The sequence below is a fragment of the Humulus lupulus genome, chromosome 9, assembly GCF_963169125.1.
Source record: "Humulus lupulus chromosome 9, drHumLupu1.1, whole genome shotgun sequence".
Taxonomy (NCBI): domain Eukaryota; kingdom Viridiplantae; phylum Streptophyta; class Magnoliopsida; order Rosales; family Cannabaceae; genus Humulus; species Humulus lupulus.
The window spans coordinates 76,227,608-76,249,815 of NC_084801.1; the positions used below are offsets into that span (position 1 = coordinate 76,227,608).

A 22,208-nucleotide genomic window follows, 5' to 3' on the forward strand; every position below is an offset into this window, starting at 1 on the left:
TCTCCACGGATCGACCTCTTACGCTTCTACCCGATTTAAGAAGGTAAATAATAATATGTATTTAGTTTTAAGTATTTTTAGTTACCTTAATACTAATTTCAATATATAACTGATATCTTGTCACATTTGGTTTTCTAAAGATGAATCCTCAAATGAAGGAGCTACCAGCTTTATTGATACATTCCATGATATATGTAAATACTATGTAAGTAAGTACCATGAATGGGTGAACAATCATCCAACTGGTGGATGGGTGAACATGAATGCTACAGATGCATATGTAAGTACCTTTCTAAGTTTTGTATATATGTTTATTAATTAGTTATATTATGTATTAATTGTATTGTTTCTAAATTTCAGGAGGCTTTGTAGTAAGAAGTTCAGACGCAAACGCAATCTCAATCCTCCTCTTCAGCAAGAAGTGTCTCTATCGATGAGATGCAAGTCGTATAGAAGGTGTTGAACGCAAGTTGAAGGGTACTAGTTCTCTTGCCACCAGATCCTCCTCGCAGTCAGAGATATTACCATTTACGTCGACCACAGTCAGCCCTCCAATGGTACCAACTGAGGCTTTCTATTCAATGCTTCAACACTTTAGTCAAGCCATTAAGATCTAGAAAGTCAACTTTCTCCAAATGCAACAATTTATGCAAGCTTCCATCCCGAACACTCGAGTCCCACAATTTCTACTAGTGAACATGGACATCAATATGATACAGTTCATCATGGAAAACTTTCCACCCTCGGGCCAATTTCCACCACAGCTGCCACCACAACATCCATCACAGCCCCCACCACAACAGCGTTCACAGCAGCCACCACAGCAACCCGACGATGATGAAGACTTTGGGATTGATTTAGCTGACATTTAGTTTGGTTATGTTATGCTTTTAAACTTATTAATATTTTATGTTGTCTTTTACATTTTCGGTACTACTTACTTTTATACTAAGTTATTTTTATTTTGATTTCAAGTTAATATAAGGATTTATACCTTTTTGGACCATGTGTTTTGTCACATTACCTGTTCGGACCCTGTGTTTGGAAAAATTATTTTTTGGACCCTATTTTTTGTAAAATGGTTCAAATAGAACCCTAAACACGATTTTGGTCAAAGTTTTCTCAACTGAAATCACAAATAATTCACCAAACTAAAAATTCAAAACAAAAATAAAATCATTCTACTTAACAACTGTGTTCTTATTCAATTTTTTTCTTCATCAAAATTGAGTTTAAGGGTTTATTTTAACAATTTTACAAAATATAGGCTCCAAAAATTAATTTTTTAAAACATAGGGTCCAAACAGGTAATGGGAAAAAACACAGGGTCCAAAAAAGCATAAACCGTTAATATAATTTATGTTAAATATTTATAATTTATATTAATATTAAATTATATTTTCGTTAAATAAATTAATTTTATTTATAATTAGATTTAATTAATATTAAAATTAAATTTAAAAAAAATATTAATCTACAGCAATGACAAGTCGTCGCAGTAGAATACAGGCAAAACATGAAATCTCAGTATTTTCGTTAGTCTACTGCGACGACATGTCGTCACTGAAGAGTGTGGGGGTTCACAGACCTACTACGACAACATGTGGTCGCAATAGGGTATTTTCAAATTCAAATTTTCAATTTTTTTCACGCAATAGAACATTTTGATAGAAAAATAGATGTTATACTGCGACCAACGTGTCGTCGCTATAGCAAAGAGATACAACAATGACAAATGGAGTCGTCGCAGTAGAACCCTACACATACGAATTCATATCGACGACATTTTTGCGACTAGATGTCATCGCAATAAAGCTTCAACGCGACTTCTGGATCTATAGCGACGACAAAAGTCATCGCTATAGACCTATTTTTCTGTAGTGTGAATATGGAATTTTCTTGATATTCATATAAATTATTCAAATAAGAATTATAACATTCAAATATAATAAAATTGTACTTTTATTTAAATCAATAAAATGTCTTTACATGCTTTTAGACATAAATTCTGTAAAATCCATCATTTTATTTATAATAAAATATTATTTTGAGAAATAGGTGGTGGGACCCATTTATTTTTTTAGTCAAACTCATCCCTATTTTTCTCATTTCCTCCCCCACATGCCCGACCCCCCTTCTCCTTTCTTCTTTCTTTTTCTCTCTTTCTTCTTTCTTTTTCTCTTTTTCTTCTCCTCGACAACCTTGGAAGCCACCTTAGGTGAAAAATTCCAACCATTACCTACTGCCGTGTGCCATCCCATTGGCTGCGCCTTCCTCCGGCGACCTCAGCCACCAAGCAGCGTCACCTCACTCACCGCTAGCTACCCGGAATAGCTAGTCAAAGTTTCACCATTCAAACTTTGAATGCTTTTTTTGACAAACTCTATCCATCAATCAGAGAATTTTTGGTACCGTTGGAACCATCGTGGAGAGAGAAACAAAACCCACTAAGTCATTCTGGTCAACTCGCCATTTTTCTCCGGTGAGAATTCAGGTATCTCCGCTCCTTTAGAAGAGTTTTCCGGCAACACCGGCAATTGTTCGGACTAATGGGTTGTATAGTCGTGATCTACTTATTAAGAGGATCGTTTTGTTATATTTTACCCCCATCTTCTTCGACATTGTCAATGCATCGCTCAATGCTGCCACCATCCGCTACTGCGCACTGCTTGGGTGAAGTTTCAGAACTTGAAATTTTAAATACAGTCATATTATATGTCATTGGATCCGATTTTTAATAAGGAATACAATGATTATTATCATTTTCTCATTTGATGCATGTAGGAAAAACGTGATATTAAAGTTGGACTAAATCACTCTAGAATCATCGTTAAGCTTAGGAGCGTCGCTTTGGACTCGGATTGACAATTCTAAGGAGGTTGGGACTCAACTTGATTACTGTACTTATTTTATTCGTATTGAATTGCATTAAAAATATTCCCATTTCGATATTTATTATAAAATATTTGAAAAATGGAAAACTTAATCTACCTTTTTCTGGATTATTTTGAGAGCACGGTGTGCCAATTATATTTATATATATATTGATGTAGGTTATGATTTTTGAGTTTTATTCAAATGCAGCCGTTATGCTGCCCAATTTTCTAAAATATAAGGGAATGTGTTTCTTGCTATTCATGTGTTACCCGCATTTTGTTATACTGATGAGAGTCATAGTGATCATAATTTGTGCATATTACTGTTTCATGACCTAATATCTGTGTCATCATGGGTAGGTCAGGTGCCCACTCACCTGTAGGTGTAAAGACCTAGAATCTGTATACAGGAAGTGTTCTAAGCCTCCCTCTCGTGGTGGTTATCAGGTCCGGCTACCCGGTTTAGGATGTCAGTTTTTCAATGATGGGTACCGGGAATTAGGGATCTAGTGGACGGTGTCATGTGCACATGTAGTATGTCTCTTGTGATTATTTGTGGTCCATCTATTTTTGTTTACATGTGATGTTGATATGTTTTGTTTTGAAAGCTAACCATGGAGGGAATTTTATTAAAACTATGGGTCATTTGTGATAGTTTTTTTCCTACTAGGCTTTATAAGCTCACCCCTATTACTCCCTTCCAGGAAATGCTTAGTTGAAACTAGTGGATATCAAGATGGATGAGAATCTGACGTTTAGATTTTTTCTAGTTGAGTCCAATCTAGATTTCTTGGTTTCAAGGAAATGTGTATGACTTGGGAATTATCTCTAATTTTATTAAGGTATGTGAATTCTTTTATGATTTGTGACTTATTAAATTTAACTATTTGCTGATCACATAGTTGTAGGAATATTATTTTTAAACGTAAATATGATGAGAGTGATCCCAAATTTATTACTATTATTTTCTATATAATTATAGGAGTTATTCCAATATTTTTGGACTTATGATTATTGTAGTTTATAGTATAAACTAAAGGATCGCTTATAAACATTATTTTCCAACAAGGGTCAAAGTTGGAATGTTGACCACTGAAGTTATGGGTATTACACATCTGCCACTGCCTAGGGCTCAGGTTGTGACAAATTCTAACATCATTTTGTTCAATTTTTTAAAATAGAGGGTCTGATTTGCCATTTAACAAAACACAGGGGTTGATCGAGTATTCAGGCAAAATATAGGGGCCAAAATGATATTTTTCCCTTTTTTTAATTCATTTTTTAAATTATTTTATATTTCTTATTAATTAAATACAATTTTATTTACATTTTAAAATTTTAAAATAAATGAAAATAATGTTTTAAAATAATTAATGAGTCTTTATGGAACAGGTACATCATTATGTTAACATAAGAGACTTTTGTTTTAAAAAAAAATTAGAGACTTAAATGCTACTATATAAAAAGATTAGAGACTTTTGACTTAAAAAAAATATTAGAATTTAGATACTACTATCTCAAAAGATCATAGACTTTTGCAGCTAATAATATAAAGAATCAATAATAATATTAATGGCATGCATATCTAGATACTACAGGAGTCATGAACATATATATATCTCTTCTATATAATAAGTGTGTAGATAATGGAAATTCTTAGTTTTAACGGTTTTTTATTTTTTTCGTTAACTTTAACAGAATATTCTTATATGTAACGGTAGATTATAAACATGATTTAAACTTAAATTAAATTAAATAAATAAATAATTAAACAAATTAAAATAGGATATTTTTTAGATATATTACAATAACAATTATTTATAAAAAATAAAATCATACGTTTTATAACTTAAATAAAATATAATTAACCTTAAACTTCACGTATTAGAATAATATCATATTAAAAATATAACATAATATAATCTATTATCAACTAAAAACAAACTTCTTTTTAAAATTGAAACCTAGCAACAAACATAAATTTCAAATGCAGGTATAATATTAATATTATATTAAACATATAATATATAATCTCATGTTGTCACTATCAAATTCAAAAACTAGAACAAACATAAACTTGAACAAAAATAAATAAATTAATTAAAATATGAAAATTTTAAGATATTTTCTGATAATTTAAATAATTAAATCATATTTATTTAAAAATAATAAATCCATACATATCATCGTTTTTATCTTAAAAATTTATGTGATAGTTTATTTCTTATCAAGTAGTTGGAGCTCTTTTTCTTCATCAAATTCACCAAAGGACATTGTGAAATATATTAGAAACTAAAAATAGTTGATGCATGTATACTACTCTACACTATGACCTTTTCTATTTTTATTTTATTCTACTATTAATTTCTTTTTAAATAGTATTGTAATTTCACTACAAGAAATGTTAATATTAGGGGCGGACCCATTAGAGGCGGACCTGAATCTGCCTCTAATAAGAGGGATAATAGCGGCACACCCAGGAGTTTTCCGCTAATAATGTTTTTTTATTTTTTTTATTTAAAAGAAGCATTAGCTACGAACCAGGATCCGCCGCTAATATAGAAGAAGGAAAGTGAGAGAATTTTCCCAGGCTGCAATTTGAATTGGTATTAGCGCCGGACCCACACATTATTAGCGGCGGCTGCCCTCCGCCGCAAATAAAAAACAGTAAGAATTACCCATTATTAGCGGCAGGAAGTCCACCACTAATAATGTGTGGTACCTGCCGCTATTATGTATTAGCGATGGGGTCCACCGCTAATAATATCCTATATACAAGCCCAACGCACCCCTTCCTTCAGTTTTCTCATTTCTACTTCTTCTTCCCATTTCTTTCAGTTTCTCTAACCCTTGTATCCTTTCTGTCGCAGAGTATTATCAAGAACTCAAGTAACTTGGAGACAGTTTGTGAGCCTTCTCCTAGTGTTACCACCATTTTGATCGTCCCAATGGCTACTGCCCCTTCGCTAGAAAATCCATACAGAGTCATTGAGGTCGTCTTCAATTCTGTGACAGACATCCCCATTTTTTCCAAGGTGGATCTAAAAAGTAGATTCACATAACTCTCGTTATCAACTAGTGTCCTCAATACCCTCCGGTTGGCGAGCTGACCGGTTATGACCAAGGGATCGTTATGTGGGAATTGGACATGGCTAGCATCCTCTTCTGTAGAAATGATTGGTTGTTTTTCCAATCGCTATTGTTTCGATAATCGCTGTTCCAGGATGAACTCAACTCCGTTATGGGATTTCAGTTCGTTAATGTACCTCTTCTGGGCCCCTCTGCACATGCCTGCCAAATGAGGTTCTCCTGAAATGGTGGCTATATCTCCCCCTATTATCGGAGGAGGATCATCCTAATTCTGTTGAGCTCCAGTTTGACTTACTGGAACTTCAGGGACCAATGGAGGATTTGGTCTAGCGGGCTGATAAGGGACCACCCGATTCCGGGCGTATTGGGCCAATGGTCTCACTCTAATGAGAGTTTTGATATCATCCTTCATCTGTCGATAGTCATCAGTCTTATGACCAACATCATTATGAAATCGGCAGACTTTTGAAGGATCTCTCTTCGCTCTTTGGTTTTTCAATTGTTTTGGCTTCTTCCATGGAAGGAGAGTAGAATATGCCAGGAAGATGTGCTCCCTAGTATCGTGAGGTCGGTATAAGTGGCGTAAACAGGCTTGAATTTCTCCCCAGACTTATTTTTCTTTGTTCCACCCTGGTCGCCCTCACCATTTCCCTTTCTTTTGTTATTCCCTGCTTGGTTATTCTGGGCAACAGTTTGAGCCGTAGCTGCAACATCCGTTACCGTTCCAATGGGCTGGACAAGGATCTGGCTGGTTCCTATGATGGATGCTCGCGCCTCTTCTAGGTTAATACATATTTGAGCTCGTGCAAAGAACTCATCCACACTATTAACTCATTTTATCTGTAATTCTTGTCACAGGTCGCCCCCAATAAGGATTCTCGTCCTCATTTCCATGAGCTTAGAGCTGTCATCGACATCCCTAACTCGTGCAGCGACATTGGAAAATCTACTTAGATACACCTTCAACATTTTGCCAGGTTGTTGCTTTACATTGGCTAATGAATCAGCCTTAACCCGAGCTATCTGGGAAGCCTGGAATGCTTTTTTGAAGTAAGAAGAAAACTTTTTCCATGAACTTATAGAATGCCTCTTAAATTGCTTAAATCACTGCCTAGTTGGCACGATCAGAGTTGAAGGGAACAAAATGCACCGTAGATTGAGTCCAACATTGTGGGCCATCATTATGGTGTTGAACACCCCGAGGTGGTCTGACGGATCTCCATCTCCATCAAACTTTGATAAGTGTGGCATTCTAAAACCTATCAGATATGTGGCCACCACAATATTTGGAGCAAAAGGCTCGAGCTCATCCTCTGAGTCGCAATCGTCTTTATATTTTCCAGATAAAAGCCTCTTCATTTGCTCTTCCATCAAAGCTAGCCTCTCGAGGGTTTTGTCTCTGGTCCCTAGGTTATCTAAGGATTGTTCAACAGCTCCCATCCTATCGTACACGTTTAGTGGGTTATTATCCCTCCAAGCTCGAGCTTGGTTTGGTGGGGCATTCACATTATCACGTACTATGGAAGGACCTCCCTCTTGTCTAGTATAACTAACATCTTCATTCCGAGCTAGATTCCTTCTTTACGAATTTATACGATCATGCAAATCAGGTTGTGAATCGTATTGAGGTCTTTGTGCCGAACTCAGCTGATTTCTCAAATCACCCTCAGACCTACCACTTCGATGACTTTCAGTCCAGTAACTTCCATTTGCAAAGCTTACAGCTCGTGGTTGAGGCAGATGATCTAGATTTTCACCACGCGTCTGTGGGACGTAGGTATGGGTAGACGGAGGAGGACCTCTCCTACTGTCTCCATAAGCTGGAATGTCCCGCGTAGAACAAGGTGGTGTTGGATGTCTTATAGGTGATGGGGGATGCCTTATTGGCGAGGCGATCCTTGTCCTATCATGGCGAGCTAGATTAGCCCGCCTTTGTTCTGCCCCATTATTTCTAGGTCTCTTCGCCTGAAGATCCGATTGTGACGTAGGAGGTTTTGCTAGAACATTCTGTATCTGTGAGCCTGTCCCAGCCCTTCCTCGTGGGTTGCCACGGACATTCCTAGGTGCTTGTGAAGGAGGCACCAAACTTAGGGTTGCAGTTCAAACTAATAGACTGATATTCTGATGATCCTTATGAGGGCCACTGGGATGAGCATTCTGGCAGTCTTGCCCTGTAGGCACAGAACTTGAGGTGGCAGTTCTGACTGATCGACTTGGTTTGGATTGGTAATTCCTGTGGGACTTGTGAGACCCACTTTGCCTCTTTCCGACATTAACATCGGTTGCGAGAGGGGATAACTGAGCCAAAACCTCCTCAATTTTCCTATTTGCCTTAGCGCGATGGATTCTTAACTTCATATTTTCCATCTCAGCAGCAGTTAACTAGTTTGGGTTTGGATTTGGTGACAGTGACGCCGAACTCCCAGTGTCACCATGACTAATCAGTTGTTTTCCTGGACGTTGCTGGACTTCAGGGCCATGCTCGTTCGAAACAGTGATATGATTTATAAAAAGATTATTAATTAATTACTGGCAGATTAATAGGGGCGGGACCCGTTGGTATAAAATGAGTCAAACACGATATTGACTACTTTTTACACTGGCGGAGTCCGCCCCTAATAATACACCGGTATTAATATATTACTGGCGAGGTGTCAGTCCACCGGTAATAACCGTAATTACTGACAAACTATTACTGTAACGACCCAAAATCGCTAATAAGGCTTAAGGGCCTTGATTAGTGTGCCTGGAGGGCATAATGGAATTTATGTGTGATTTTATGAGTTTAATGCATGGTTATGATTTAAAGCATGTTATATAACTAATTGAACATTGAGATGCATGACTACATGGTTAGTATGCATGTTAGGTGAAATAATTATGCATGCGGACCCCGTTTGCATGATAGGGGTAAATTGGTAATTTTAGCCCGCTGAGGGCATATATGTGATAATTGTAATCAGTGATTTGTACCACGCGAGTGTGGTGTTATTGTTGTGATGCACATGCCGAGAGGGTCCTAGAGAGCAAATTAACTTAAGAGTCACAACGGGATTTCTATACCCGGCTCGGGAGGAGCCTAGGGGTACTTTGGGAATTTTATGGATAAGATTGAGATTTAGCGGGTATGGTTATTGGTGATTGAGTAACCTGGGTAACCATTAGTTACTGCTGAGAGTAACAAGTTCTAGATAGAAAATGGTAGATATGAAATAGAAATGAAAGGACTTAAGTGCCCTTGAGGTTTAGGTAGGAAAGGTTAGAAAAGGAGGGGCAAAATGGTCATTTGGTTGGGAATTAGATAAATGGCAGCTGGGTTATATGGGGTACACGGTTTGGGGCTTAGTCATTTTGGTCTTGATAGAGTTTGAAGAGAAGAGAAAAGAGAGGGAAAAGCTAGGGCATGAAGAAGAAGATGATGAGTGGAGGAGCTGAATTGGAGACCTAGGAGATGAAGGAAGCTTAGGGATGGATTCTCCATATGAGGTAAGGAATTTTGTACACATTTAAGGCTTGATTATGTTATGGGTTAAGAAATTTGAGCATGGTTTAAGTTTGAACTTTGTGTTTTTATTTTTCTGAAATTGAAATCAAGGATGTGGATTTTGGGGATTTGATTGTGTGTTTGGATGTCTTTGATGATGTTTATGGGTTGTTAGATGGTCTATTTGGTGTTTGAAATTGATTTTGGGGTTTGGGTATTGGTTTGGTATGATTTGGGAAGGTTTTAGCTCGGATAAAACGCAAGAGAAAACCTAGAATTCTGGGTCTGCGAAGGCGTGCCGCGACACAGGTTTTTCGTGCCGCGGCGAGGGAGCCCCTGACTGATGGGTGCCGCGGCACAAGAAAGTTGTGCTGCGGCACAAGGTCAATTTCAGGTTGACATTTTTGGAAATTTTAGGCCTTTGCTCTGGGGGTTCGGGGGATGTCTCCGGGGTGTTGTTTTAAGGTTTTAGAAGTCCCGAGAGTGCGGGATTGGTCCCGGGAAGTGGTTTTGGGTTGATTAGTATTGAGGGATGTTTCTTGTGTGTTGTGACTAGGATGTTGGTGAGGCTCGTGCTAGAGGACCGTGCTCGCGGCTTTAGTGCATCAGGAGGCTCGGAATACAGGTAAGAAAACTATAACACCCGTAGGATAGGGCGTGGGCCCATAGTGTGATTGCTGGGCATGGCCCTATATTGCATGTTACATGATGAGATGATTGCCGGGCATGGCCCTATATTGCATTACATGTTAGGGTGTAGATTTAAATAAATTGGCATTTGTTTGAATGTTGCTTGATTTATGCTATATATGATTATAATGAAATGAACGGCAAGGGCCGAGTGCGGCGTAGGCCGGGTACGGCAGCGGAGCCGGAAGTAACACTAAGCACATGGGATGCTTATGGTCAGGGCAGGGCCCGGGACCCAGAGGATATGTGTGAGATCCTTGTGGTGAGGACCGAGACCCCAGGCTGCGGTAAGGGTTCTGGGGCGGCAGGGCCGTGTTTGCTTAGTCTAATGGTTGACTTGTTTATCTGTGGATTAACTGATATGATTAACTGTATATTTTGCATATGTTATGAAATGCTTGAGTTTTCTTGCTGGGCTTCGGCTCACGGGTGCTCCGTGTTGCAGGTAAGGGCAAAGGCTGAGTCAACCAACCATGAGTGCGGAGAGCGTGAAGCGACGCGTACATGTTTGGCCTGCCCGACTGCTTTGGTTGGGGGTTTATTCGAAAATGGCTGTAATAATCTATGATTTTTATGATTAATCAACTGTAAACTTATTTCAATATGTAAATAGTTTTCAAACCTTATTTTGGGATCCCAAGTGTTTAATACTAGAAGCTTTTTAATGAAACGTCGCATTTTCAAAGATTACAGCCCTAACTTTTAAGTAGTCATACTTTTGTTTCAAAACCTCAGTTACTGAGTTCATTGCACACTGTTTTGTCTTAAAACTCACTTAGTAACGGCTCTAAGGAAGTAGGGCGTTACAATTACTGGTCCACTACAAGAAAAAATGCTTTTAATAACACCGAAAATGTGTTATCAAAACATACCATAACACTTTTTGATGTGTTAAGACCGACTATGTTATCGTAGGTCAGGGTACTTTACATAACACTTTATCATTGTTATACAGATGTGTTATTATAATGTCAACGATAACACAATTTCTGTGTTATTTTAATAAAAAGATAAGTGTTTAATTATGTTATTTATAGTCGATTATATAACACATTTCAATACTTATAAATTTGTGTTATACTACACTTTAGTATAACACATTTTTTGTGTTATACTACACTTTAGTATAACACATGTGTTATATTAGCTTAGAGAAACATAATATTTTTTTACTTACACAAAACTAGGAAAACAAATATGAAAGTTGAAGCCAAATAAGGTAACATAAATAGATTTTTATTAATTACTCAAAATGTAATTACAATATTTAGTCTACTAGTCTAGGCTTAAGAAATCATATTACAACATAATTTATGCCAAATTCAGATTCCTTTATCACTAAATACAAAACAAGAAATGTATACAAAAATTAGTGAAAAACATTCTTCCATTCTAAAGGCCTCAACTACAAATGTTGTCAAGAATTGCTCCAAAGAAATCATCTCAATATACCTGCACATTGTAAAAAAAAAGTCCTTTTATTATTAAGAACATAAGACTTAAGCTAGTTTCCACCTGTAAGCATATAAAGTTTAAATTAAATTTGCAATAACTCCAAAACTTGACGAAACAGCAGGGTATAGAAAGATGTACTACCATGCAAAACAACGACTAAAGCAACAAAACATATTGCTTCTTCCCTCTAAAATTAAACAAGAAATACAGAGAAAAACTCAGAACCTGCATGTATTAATTTAAAGAGCATTAATTTAAATATCCAATCCTAGGAAGCCACAAACAGAGAAAAACTCAGAACCATCATGAAAAATCTAGGAAGTACGAAGCATAAATGTAGAAAGACAGCTCTGACATACTGACCTGTTCAAAAAATAAAAGTGTTACTCAATTATCAACACATAAAAAGCATAGAATAACAAGATTCAATTGCTACCGCAAAAGCATAAAACATAGAAACAAATGACCAAGGGATGATCAGAAAGTCGTTCTCTTCAACACCAAAAGCTAGTTTCTTATTGTTACTAAAATCACTCCCACAAAGAAATAATATAAATAAAAAAAAAACAAAAAGAACAAAGAACATAGAGAGAAACTAATTTCAGAGGAAAAATAAAACAAATAAGGTCATTAAATACAAGAATTGAAACTTAGCACATTTGAGAGTAAAGGAAACCAGGAAACCAGACCTATGCAACTCAGGAGAAAAAGAAAGGGAAAGGACAATTCATACTAACTAATTTATCACCCTATATTCCATAAGAAGAACCAATATGAAGAAACAATTCATACAGTTTGTATTAACTTCTATTCCCATTTATTTCTTCTCTAAAGACCTAGCAAGGTTAATTCCTTTCTGTAAAGTTCAATACAAACATAGCATTGATGTGTAAATAGCTTTGGCAAAATTCTCTCTGTGATAGGTAACCAACAGGGCATCAAGTATGGCATCCAAATTAACAAGTAGAATGTGAATATGGTTGTTAGAGGTCCTTTATGAAGCTCATGATATTCCTCTTATTCGAGCAGTTAACAATAAGTTCGAGTGGAATAGATAGATCACCACAAACTGATAAGAACATATACAAACACGATGGCCATAGATAACAGAGATACATACTAAACATCGATGTGTATCTGGGTGTTCAGCGTTCAACCTCAGTAGTTGCTTTACAGCCTGCACTACAAAGACAATTTAGTCATCAGTTGCCCGAGTATAAATCAATCGCGGTTGGGGTGTGCTCAATGGCCTCATCAATTTTAGAAAGAGCGATTTCATATTGTCCCCTTCTATCGTAATGCTGGATCCAAACAGAAATTCTAAGCAAAAACAAATATCCCAACAAAAAATATTCAAGGGGGTAGCAAAAAGAAGAAAAATAAAGGTGGCTAACCTGTGCTAATAGGAATAAGGTCCACATAAGAGTTAAAGGAGGTTCTTTCTCTGACTTGCATTTAAAGTAAATATATATTTTTTTAAAGTGACATCATCAATAAGAATTACCAAAATAATGCCTCTGGCAACAAAACCATGTGCCAGACTAAAAAACCACTTGCAAGATAAAGAATTAGAGCAAATCAGAGCATTCACCATTCACAACTAAAATCTAAAAGCAAGGACATAGTTTTATAATATTATGACACGTTCAGTGACCACAAATCTAAAATCATGTTGCTTAGATCATCTGCTTCAGTATAACAGAAACATGATTGATTGTTCATATATACAGTATATAAAGAGAGCAGGAAAAAGATAAGTCTAATTCACTCGACAAAACCAAAACAAGGAAAAACAATACAGAAATCTATAAACTGTAAACAACCTCACACCATGAAGAAGCAAACCACAAGCTCCACTACCCATTGGCTAATCAACTAAACCACACCCGGAAGACGACTCTTATAAATAGGCATCACTGAAGTGTATGAATGTTTCAACATGATTTGCATTAATGAAAATAAGTGCTACCACAACTTACCTTCCAGGGAATTGACCAGAAGTCCTAACAGCATGCTCCATCTCAATAATACGTTCCTCAAGAATGTCTGCCTGGAAAACAGTGTGACAAAGCATAACTTAAACCTACAGAACTAATATTTTCTTAGGTCCTAAAAAAATCAAAAAATTAATGTGTAAAACAATCAAGAAGAATGAGGAGCATACCTTTCCAGGATGAGTAACAGCTCCAATACACACAAAACTTCTAGACAACTACAAAACCTAACAATAACTAAAACCCATATCAAAAAACAAGCCTAAAAATCAACATAATAGACAACTAGTCACCTATAAGATCTACATTAATATATAACATAAGAAACAATATACAGAAGATACCACTTAGAATACCTTATACAAAAGCATTTCCCCATGTTCACAACGTTCATTATCAGGAGGAAAATCATCTTCTAGTGTCCCTTCATATGCTTCTAGAATTTCAACTGCTTTTAAAGCACTAACAAGAAAAAATAAAATTTAATAGACCAAAACTTATACTCAAATTTAATAACCCAAACACACAACCAAGAAGAATTTATCCACTGAAAATGTAAAGAGGAACTTACATATTTACATATGCTGTATAGAAAGAAAAAAAAAGTATTGTTTGTATACATATATAATACTTAAACACATGTACAAAAGAGAGGAATAACATTTTCTAAAAGCAACAGATGGACTGTATTAACTTCCACATGATTTATTTGATCTAGATTTTTAAAAGGTTCAGCTTACATCACACTATGTAATCGACTTTTTGACAATAAATTCAGAACATGAATTACAAGTGTAATTTTTTACTGAGAACAGCTGCATGAACCATGACAGCATATTAGCAAAAAATTAACAGCAATGGCATGACCAATGTCAAAACCACTGTTTGAAAATATGAAGTCATAGATCTACAGTCTATAGTCTAGAAATTTCCAGTTGTGTTTAAAGCACGAATCAATTTGAATTATGAATGAGAGAACATAAGTTTGGAAACTTCTTGGTTGTTTATATCAAACATTAAGTATTTGAGTAACATTAGTAAGTGGGACCAACAAGAAAAACAATTTAGGTTTGTCACTGTAAATGATGGCCACTAGAAAGATAAATATATAAATATATATAAATAAAGGATCAATAAATAAGTTCAAATTCGTACTTTGAGTTTAAATGATGAGCAACAGGAAAGCTGATCCAATTCATACGATGATTTGATTTTAGAGACAAGAGCTGTTGTTTTGTCTCGACAAACCCTGCCAAATCTCGCATTTGCACCTGTACCACAATAGATAAAGAGCCATCATTAACCAAAACAAATTAAGGGTTTAAATCAAGAAAAAGGCACTACTCATAAAAAATGATGTAATAAACAAGCATGATATTAGCAGCTATATTTAACAAGTGTCATGTATTGCAGTTAACTTTGAAACAGAAAATATAAGTGCTAAACATCAATATTGTTTTTAAGTTACCAACAGAGCATAAGTCTCTAAAAGAAGAAAATTAACATCAAAAGCATACCTGTAACAGTGACAGATCCCGCAAAATTTCAATATTGTCTGGATCGATCCTCAGTGCATTTCTATAACATTTGATTGCCTCCCTGTATTCTCTATCGGAACGATAAAGAAGACCATAAACATGCCAGCATACATGACTTTTAAGATCATTCTGCAAAGAGACAAAAAAGCCTTAGAGAACTAAAGACCCTACTGATTTTGAAAACAAAATAGAACATTAAAATTTTAGGCAACACCCTCACCTGTAATCCTTGTCGAACAAGCTCATATGCTTCAGATTTACGGTCCATGCAATTTAATGTGAACCCCTTGATTTAGACTTCAAAATTCTATTAACTTAAACACTAATATAGCTATAATGTTTCAAGCAAGGATAGTGATAACTAAACTTGTTGAAGTAGCACTAATGAAATTTAAGTTGAGCTTTTTATGTCCCACGACATAAAAAGCAACATTCCATCATATGCAAATCAAACCTCATAATACCAAATTTCTATATCAAACCTAAAAAGGTGAGAACAATTGAAAAGGAAAACAGAACGCTTCTAGATTTAGTGCCACAGGGAGGAAGAGCACATAGCATCTAAAAGATGGAGCTAAATACATACCCTTAATTCATCATATGCCCAATAATATTGAGAATGCTTTCCTCCAGGCCCACCAAAAGCTTCTTGCCAAGAGTCAAGCAAGACCAAGATTTTCTCCCTCACTTGCCTATCTGCCTGAATGTTATAATCCACGTGTTTCAAAAGTTACAATCCATACAAATTCTTAATCAGAGAAAATAATTTAGATGCATAGAGAACTAGAAGAGAACACAATTCCACCAATAAAAGTTTGGAAAATAGTTACTAAACAAAAAGACGGGGAAATAAACGCCTATCCAACTTTGTTTGGCAAAAATAATATCCTTAACAATTCGGACAACTTAGAGCAATGCGAACAATGCTCTTTTTCTAACTATCTTCTACAATTTACACTCCTCTCATTACATGACTAGAGCAATAAAAATTTAATGTCTTAATATTAATGTTCATCATATGTTAATAAGATTTCACATGTCAAGCAATAAGAAGGAATATAAAAGAGGGTGAGAATAGAGTGCTGCTGGTACTTCATTACACACAAACAAAGCACACTCATAAATGAAACTTGAGCCTATGCTTCAATAAATTACCAATTTCCTTGAACGAACAAACTCAGTGAGGAATGGCCAAATGGAACATCAAAAAGTCTTCCAAATATCCATTTTATCGGTATTGCATTATAAATAAAGGCACCTTTAACAAACATAATAATTATGCAATTTAAACCTAATTGAATATTTACTTCTATAAAATAATAATATTGTCTCAATAATCAGATGTTACTGTAATCCCCACAGTTCTTTACCATTGTTTCTAATAGCTACAGAACTCGAATTAATTCAACAAACCAGTTAGAAAAGATTGACCACAAAAAAAGGGGTTTCTGGTAGAATATACATATATAAATATATATACATATTTATACATATAAAAATACCAGATTTAATTCAAAGAAGAAAGAACTCAGAATATGTAGTAAAGCTTTAGCTTACCATCTTAATACTATGTCTAAGGTTTTTGCTGGCTCTCTGTTGCGGATAGTTTGTCTTCCAAAGCTCCCTATATATAGAAAATTTACAGTTATAGAGCACAAGTATTAAAAATAAAGGTTGAAAATTTTAATGATAGCCCAAGAGCCTAATTAGTCTCACTAGGAGTCCTATTCCTGATGCTAACTAATTAGACTCCTTAACTACATATAAAACTATCTTGAGTGATCTTATGAAGTAATGCATTGACTATGCAGTCAGTAGACACAATTTAACCATGTAAGAGAATTTACTAAAAATTATCAGAAACAATATGAATAAAAGCAGTATAAACTCCAGCTAAAAAATTGATTTTTATCGGATTAAATTATGAAAATTCATTAACAAGATATGAATCAAAATGCTGCATTAATAAATGGAAATTCACATAAATATAAGTTCAGAGGCAATAAAATTAACTTCAATTACATAAGAGATCAATAACCCAGAAAAAAAAACCATATTAAGCAATTATGGTGACTGAAATAGAAATTATACTGATACCCAGATGAAACGTTTGCAAGAAAAATTCAAAATCGAAACTTTGAATCAAACTATTGCTTTTCGCTCACACAACTAACTACTGTGGTGAATTCGTGTCAAAATTAGTTGAGATACCGACATTATGCACCCGTAGACGGTATGTTTTTCCTGTTCAAGACAAAGTTACAATGAGATTGACAACCTACCTTCATAAATCAATTTAACAATCATAACTAAACCTTACATAGCCAAAAAGAAAAATGAAAAAAGATGCATACTATTTACTTTTTACCTGGTTCAACATTTACTAGAAGGTTTAGCAGTTTCTCGATGGTTCAACATTTACTAGAAGGTATAGCATTAATATCTCGATGGCTTTGCAGTTTCTTTGAAAGTGTTATGCTTCAAAAACAGGTCAGTAAATGCCACCCTCAAGTTCTTAACCTCTCTATCTAATTCACTTGGTGTCCTTTGCCTGCAAGATCCTAGAAAATGGAGTAGGATCCACCAAAAACTGAGATAAGTCTACAAATCAGTGCTTGAAGTATCATACAAAAATAAAATTGTAAAACCCACATAGCTCTTACCATTTTCTGAAAGTTTTTTCAAGACTATAGTATGTATTCCATCTTTTAGATACCACAAATTGTCAAGAGCAACAACTAAATTACTTAAGATATTCTTAGTCTGTTCAGCGTATCAAATCATCCTGGCAATCATATCAGATGACATGGATGAGACATCTATAAAATGCTTCACTTCTGATTGGATACGTAGCCAAAGACAGAACCCATCAGATGAGACAGAGGATGGTTACCAAAGTCGCTGCTAACATACCTGAATTCGAAACCAGTAACAGCGAATGAAAACAGGCATAGGCAGTGGAAAGAATATATCAGGAGTTAACTAATAAATGTAAGACAAAAACAGAAAATATAATTTGAACTCAAACAGACTAATAACTTCATTTTTTGCAATGCACGTATCAAAATCATGTAGCTAAAACAGAATAAAATAAAATTTATGAATCAGGTTCAAGTAAATTCACTTACAAGCCAGCAACACTGAAGAGCGTACATATATTGAGAAAATACATGAATGCTAATAAGCTTCATTGAGAACCTGAAATGTAAAATATGGCAAGATAATTGTGTGACTTGGCAATAGCAACATAATGGCTGGCCAAAAATAGCTATTATATATGCTTCAAGTACAGCCCATCAACACTTGCTCAAACCAAAAGCTTAATGGCTATAGAATGTTTTGTTAAGAAGTCTATTTACACTTATAGATGTTATGATAGTGTTGACCAAGCCTTACAAAGTTCCAACAAAATGAGGCAATGAAAAGAACTAAATCTAAAAGCTTGTCTACATATGCTACTGTATATTTACAAGCATTTTTTGTATGTGTGTGTAGTTTATTCAGTTTTTATGTTATATATAGAAATTTTGTTAGGCTAGTTGGCTCACTCTCTCAGCATTCTCTCTCTATGAATCAAGATGTATATATTTATGTTTTTTTGTTGTATTAGTTCTATTTTTTATTTTTTTGTATGAAAGGGGGGGAGTTTTTGGCATTATTCTGTTGATGTGAAAGTGGTCAAGCATGATAACCAGATTGAGTTAAGTTACTGTTAATCCTAACCCAAATCAAACTAATTTTCAACCACTTACAGGTTTTACTGAAAATAGAAAGACATAAATTCAAATAACACAACAAAAAATAGGGGATTGACCTTTTACCAGCTTCTCTTTGCTGCTTCAACTAGACCTTTTTTCGCCCAATCTTCATGGATGGCAAACAAAGTTAAAGTGAAAGAAGCAAAAAGAAGCTTTGGAAAGATTGTACTATACATGAGAAAAAATAATAAAAAGAAGATCACTACCAAAAAAAAAAAAAGATTGGCTTACATCTTTTGTATGCCCTCTTCCTAGTACACTTTAAAAAGACTGTGATTCCTAGTCTTTTGTTTTGTTAGAAATTCATAAGAGCACCATTGTTCAGGGTAAAATCGAAGCTTAGTTGATATGGAATGAATGGCCTAAAGATAAAAAGAAAAGCAGGCTTGAGATTACCGTATGATTATTGTAGAGAAAACACATTATAGATGCATGTTCCACCTTGGATTTTCTGTCAGCTAACTCAATCAGAGCCATTTTGATGTAAATAGTGATTACAATTACATATTTTAATTTTTTTCCTATATCACTATATATGTGTATGTTATGTGATTGAACTGAATTTTTCAATGAAACAAACAAGAATTTAAGGGACTGACTTCTGAGTTTTTTAATTTTTTTATCTAAAGGACTTGTTCAATGCATTGACTTATTGGTTGGTCTACATTTTGTTCCAGAGTCCCCTAGATGGTTGGTCTTACGGGGAATGTGATTTCGGACTGCTGTTATATTCATGCATATTGCAATCCCAAGTAATTTGAGACACTATAATTGCATTAAGGTTGGTTATCTACACAAACTAAACAACAAATGTACCCTGTTTTTTTTGCTCCAATCATATGCACAAATAACTTAATATCTGCAGATATGTTACTTAATATATTGGCTATGTATTTTTTAATTAAATACAGTTTCCTATTTTTTTTGTGATGAGTGCTAGACTCTATTTCAGCCTTTTTTAATAATATTATCTTTATCCTTTAGCTTTCTAGCCTTTCAATAAATTATCTTCAATTCCAAAAATAAATAAAAAGTGTGGGATATTGTTGTTGACGCAAATTAATATGGCATCATACTATTTTATTATAAAATTAAAATATACAAGGGCAAATATTAATTTGTGCCAATAACACTAAGCTGTATCAAGTGGTGTTGTGCACCATATAGCAATGCTCATTAAATTGGTTTATGATTTATTTTTCTTTTATTAACTTGCAATAAATAGTAAAAGGGGGGAAATGATTTGGTGCAAACTGCAAAGTGGTGTTTAATTATTTACTATTATCCGGTGCCAATTGAGACACAACACACACAAAAAAAGAGAGAGAGATTAACCTAAACACAACACACAATAAACAATAAACAATTGCATAAATGCATTTAAATTTGATGCTTGACATTTTAACTGATATACCTCTAAAGGATTAAGCTAGGCCACGGAACCATCAGGATTTCAAAACTATATATATTCAAGTTTATTCAACATATGACAATGGAATTAACTATCATTTTCCAAGAGCATAAAATAGAGCCATTTTGATAACCAAACTTATCAGATTAAAATACATGCTCCTCCTCCATACCATACCATACCTGTTAAGAATCGACTCCAAGTGATGATGCAATTGGAGAAATGCAGGGGAACCAATATCGGCGTCTACCATCTCTATGGCCATCATCAATCATTGCAAGACCTTCCTGTAGAATTCATTTTTAAAGGGTTCCAAGTCATATTTTAATCACATAACAAGAATAGGGTAGGAAAATAAAGCAAAAATAGCATAAAAACTTACATCTAGCAAAGTATCAAGTGCATCGGTTGCACGACCAGTGGTCCAAGAAAGCCGCCTTTCAACTTCATCAATGGTGACAAAACCCTGAGCCTGGAAAAGAAATGAAAGTGGAAGTGGTTGTTTTAATCATTTTGGTTGAAAGAGGAAAAATACATTGTGAATGGTACTTCTTCATTTCCATTTATGTTAGTTGGCTGAAGAGTGAATAGTTATTAAAGACTGATTATGAAATCCAGATGACATTGAAGCATTATTCTTAAAAAGATTGATTATGCTTAAAAGAAGTATTATTCCACGTATAAAACATAAACATTTCGACATTGAAGAAAGTATTTATTTATGACAAGATGGAAGATAAAACAATAGTAACCTGGGCATGCTCCAAAATTTTATTATGGTCTTTGTTCAACTCAGTTGGAACAGAACGAACAAGCTTTTTTCTTCCAATAGAAATCACCTCAAAACCACTCCCCAGAACCTGAAACCGAATGCAATAGATGTTAGTATAAGAAAATCCTAAAATAAACACACAAGCTACACAGTAAACAAATCTAAGGGCTTCAGACTATAACTGATGTTCAAAAACAAAATTTGCAAATAAGGTTTACGTGTAAAACTGATGTACGAATTCAAGAAAAGGTATAAAGTAGTATTTATAATTCTTCAGCCATGTCAAATAGTTACTTTTGTCATGGACTAATCAACAAATAACAATTATAGCAACATTTAATTTGACATCCTAAATAATCAAAATGCCAAAATACACTACTAAGACAATAACAACAGAATGAAAGAACTTAATATGTTTAGATCAACTACAGGTAGGGACAGCTTCTAGTTGACAAGTATAATATAAAGTGTTTCGTGAATATAAAGTAGAAGGTTTAAAAATTTGAACCACACAATTTCTCTTTTTTTTTTTTTTTTTTTGACATTTGGGAGAGGATTTGAAGTTGGAACCTCATCCTCTTTGCGAGGAGATGTGCAGTACAATCCGCAACCACACAATTTCTTATAAGGAAACTAACCCATATTACCTTCAGTTTACTTATAGCTCGCAGGCAGTCATCCTCAGAGACAACTTCTCGATCACTCTTTCACCTCCGACGAAGCAGATTGCAGAGTTCCTATAAGTTGATCGAACGGAGCCGTTGGACACAGCGGGAGGAGTTTTGTAGGAGAAGATCTTTAATCCTTTAACACTGATTTAGGGAGAATAAATGAAAAATCAATATGCAAAATTGAAAATTAATTTTGAAAACCACATATTTTATAGATTCTATGAGATTCAAGCTGATAAATCTAACATCTACAACTAATTACTTACCTTGCTTGCCAAGACCAAAGAGAAGAACAAATTTGAGAAGCCCAACGACTGGAAATCGAAGGTTGACAGAGAGATAGAGAAAGATGAAAGAGAGAGAGCGAGGAGTTCAGAGACCGTACGACCAAGCCGAAGAAATGGGTCACTTCTTTGTGTCGATATGTTGAAGGAAATGGGAAAAAATGTTGAAGGAAAGCTCAGAAATG

General features: G+C 34.9%; 1 protein-coding gene and 1 pseudogene across 1 annotated transcript; both read right to left on the reverse strand.

Moving 5' to 3' along the window:
* Positions 1 to 13,201: 13,201 nt before the first annotated feature.
* LOC133799811 (N-terminal acetyltransferase A complex auxiliary subunit NAA15-like) lies at positions 13,202 to 15,395 on the reverse strand. Its single transcript, XM_062237804.1, has 4 exons — positions 15,348 to 15,395; positions 15,107 to 15,256; positions 14,745 to 14,860; positions 13,202 to 14,051 (listed from the first exon to the last, which is right to left on the reverse strand). The coding sequence occupies exons 1-4, from the start codon at positions 15,393 to 15,395 to the stop codon at positions 13,937 to 13,939; spliced, it is 429 nt and encodes a 142-aa protein (XP_062093788.1). The 3' UTR covers positions 13,202 to 13,936.
* Positions 15,396 to 20,260: 4,865 nt separating this feature from the next.
* LOC133799812 (vacuolar protein sorting-associated protein 22 homolog 1-like) lies at positions 20,261 to 21,945 on the reverse strand (annotated as a pseudogene).
* Positions 21,946 to 22,208: the final 263 nt, after the last annotated feature.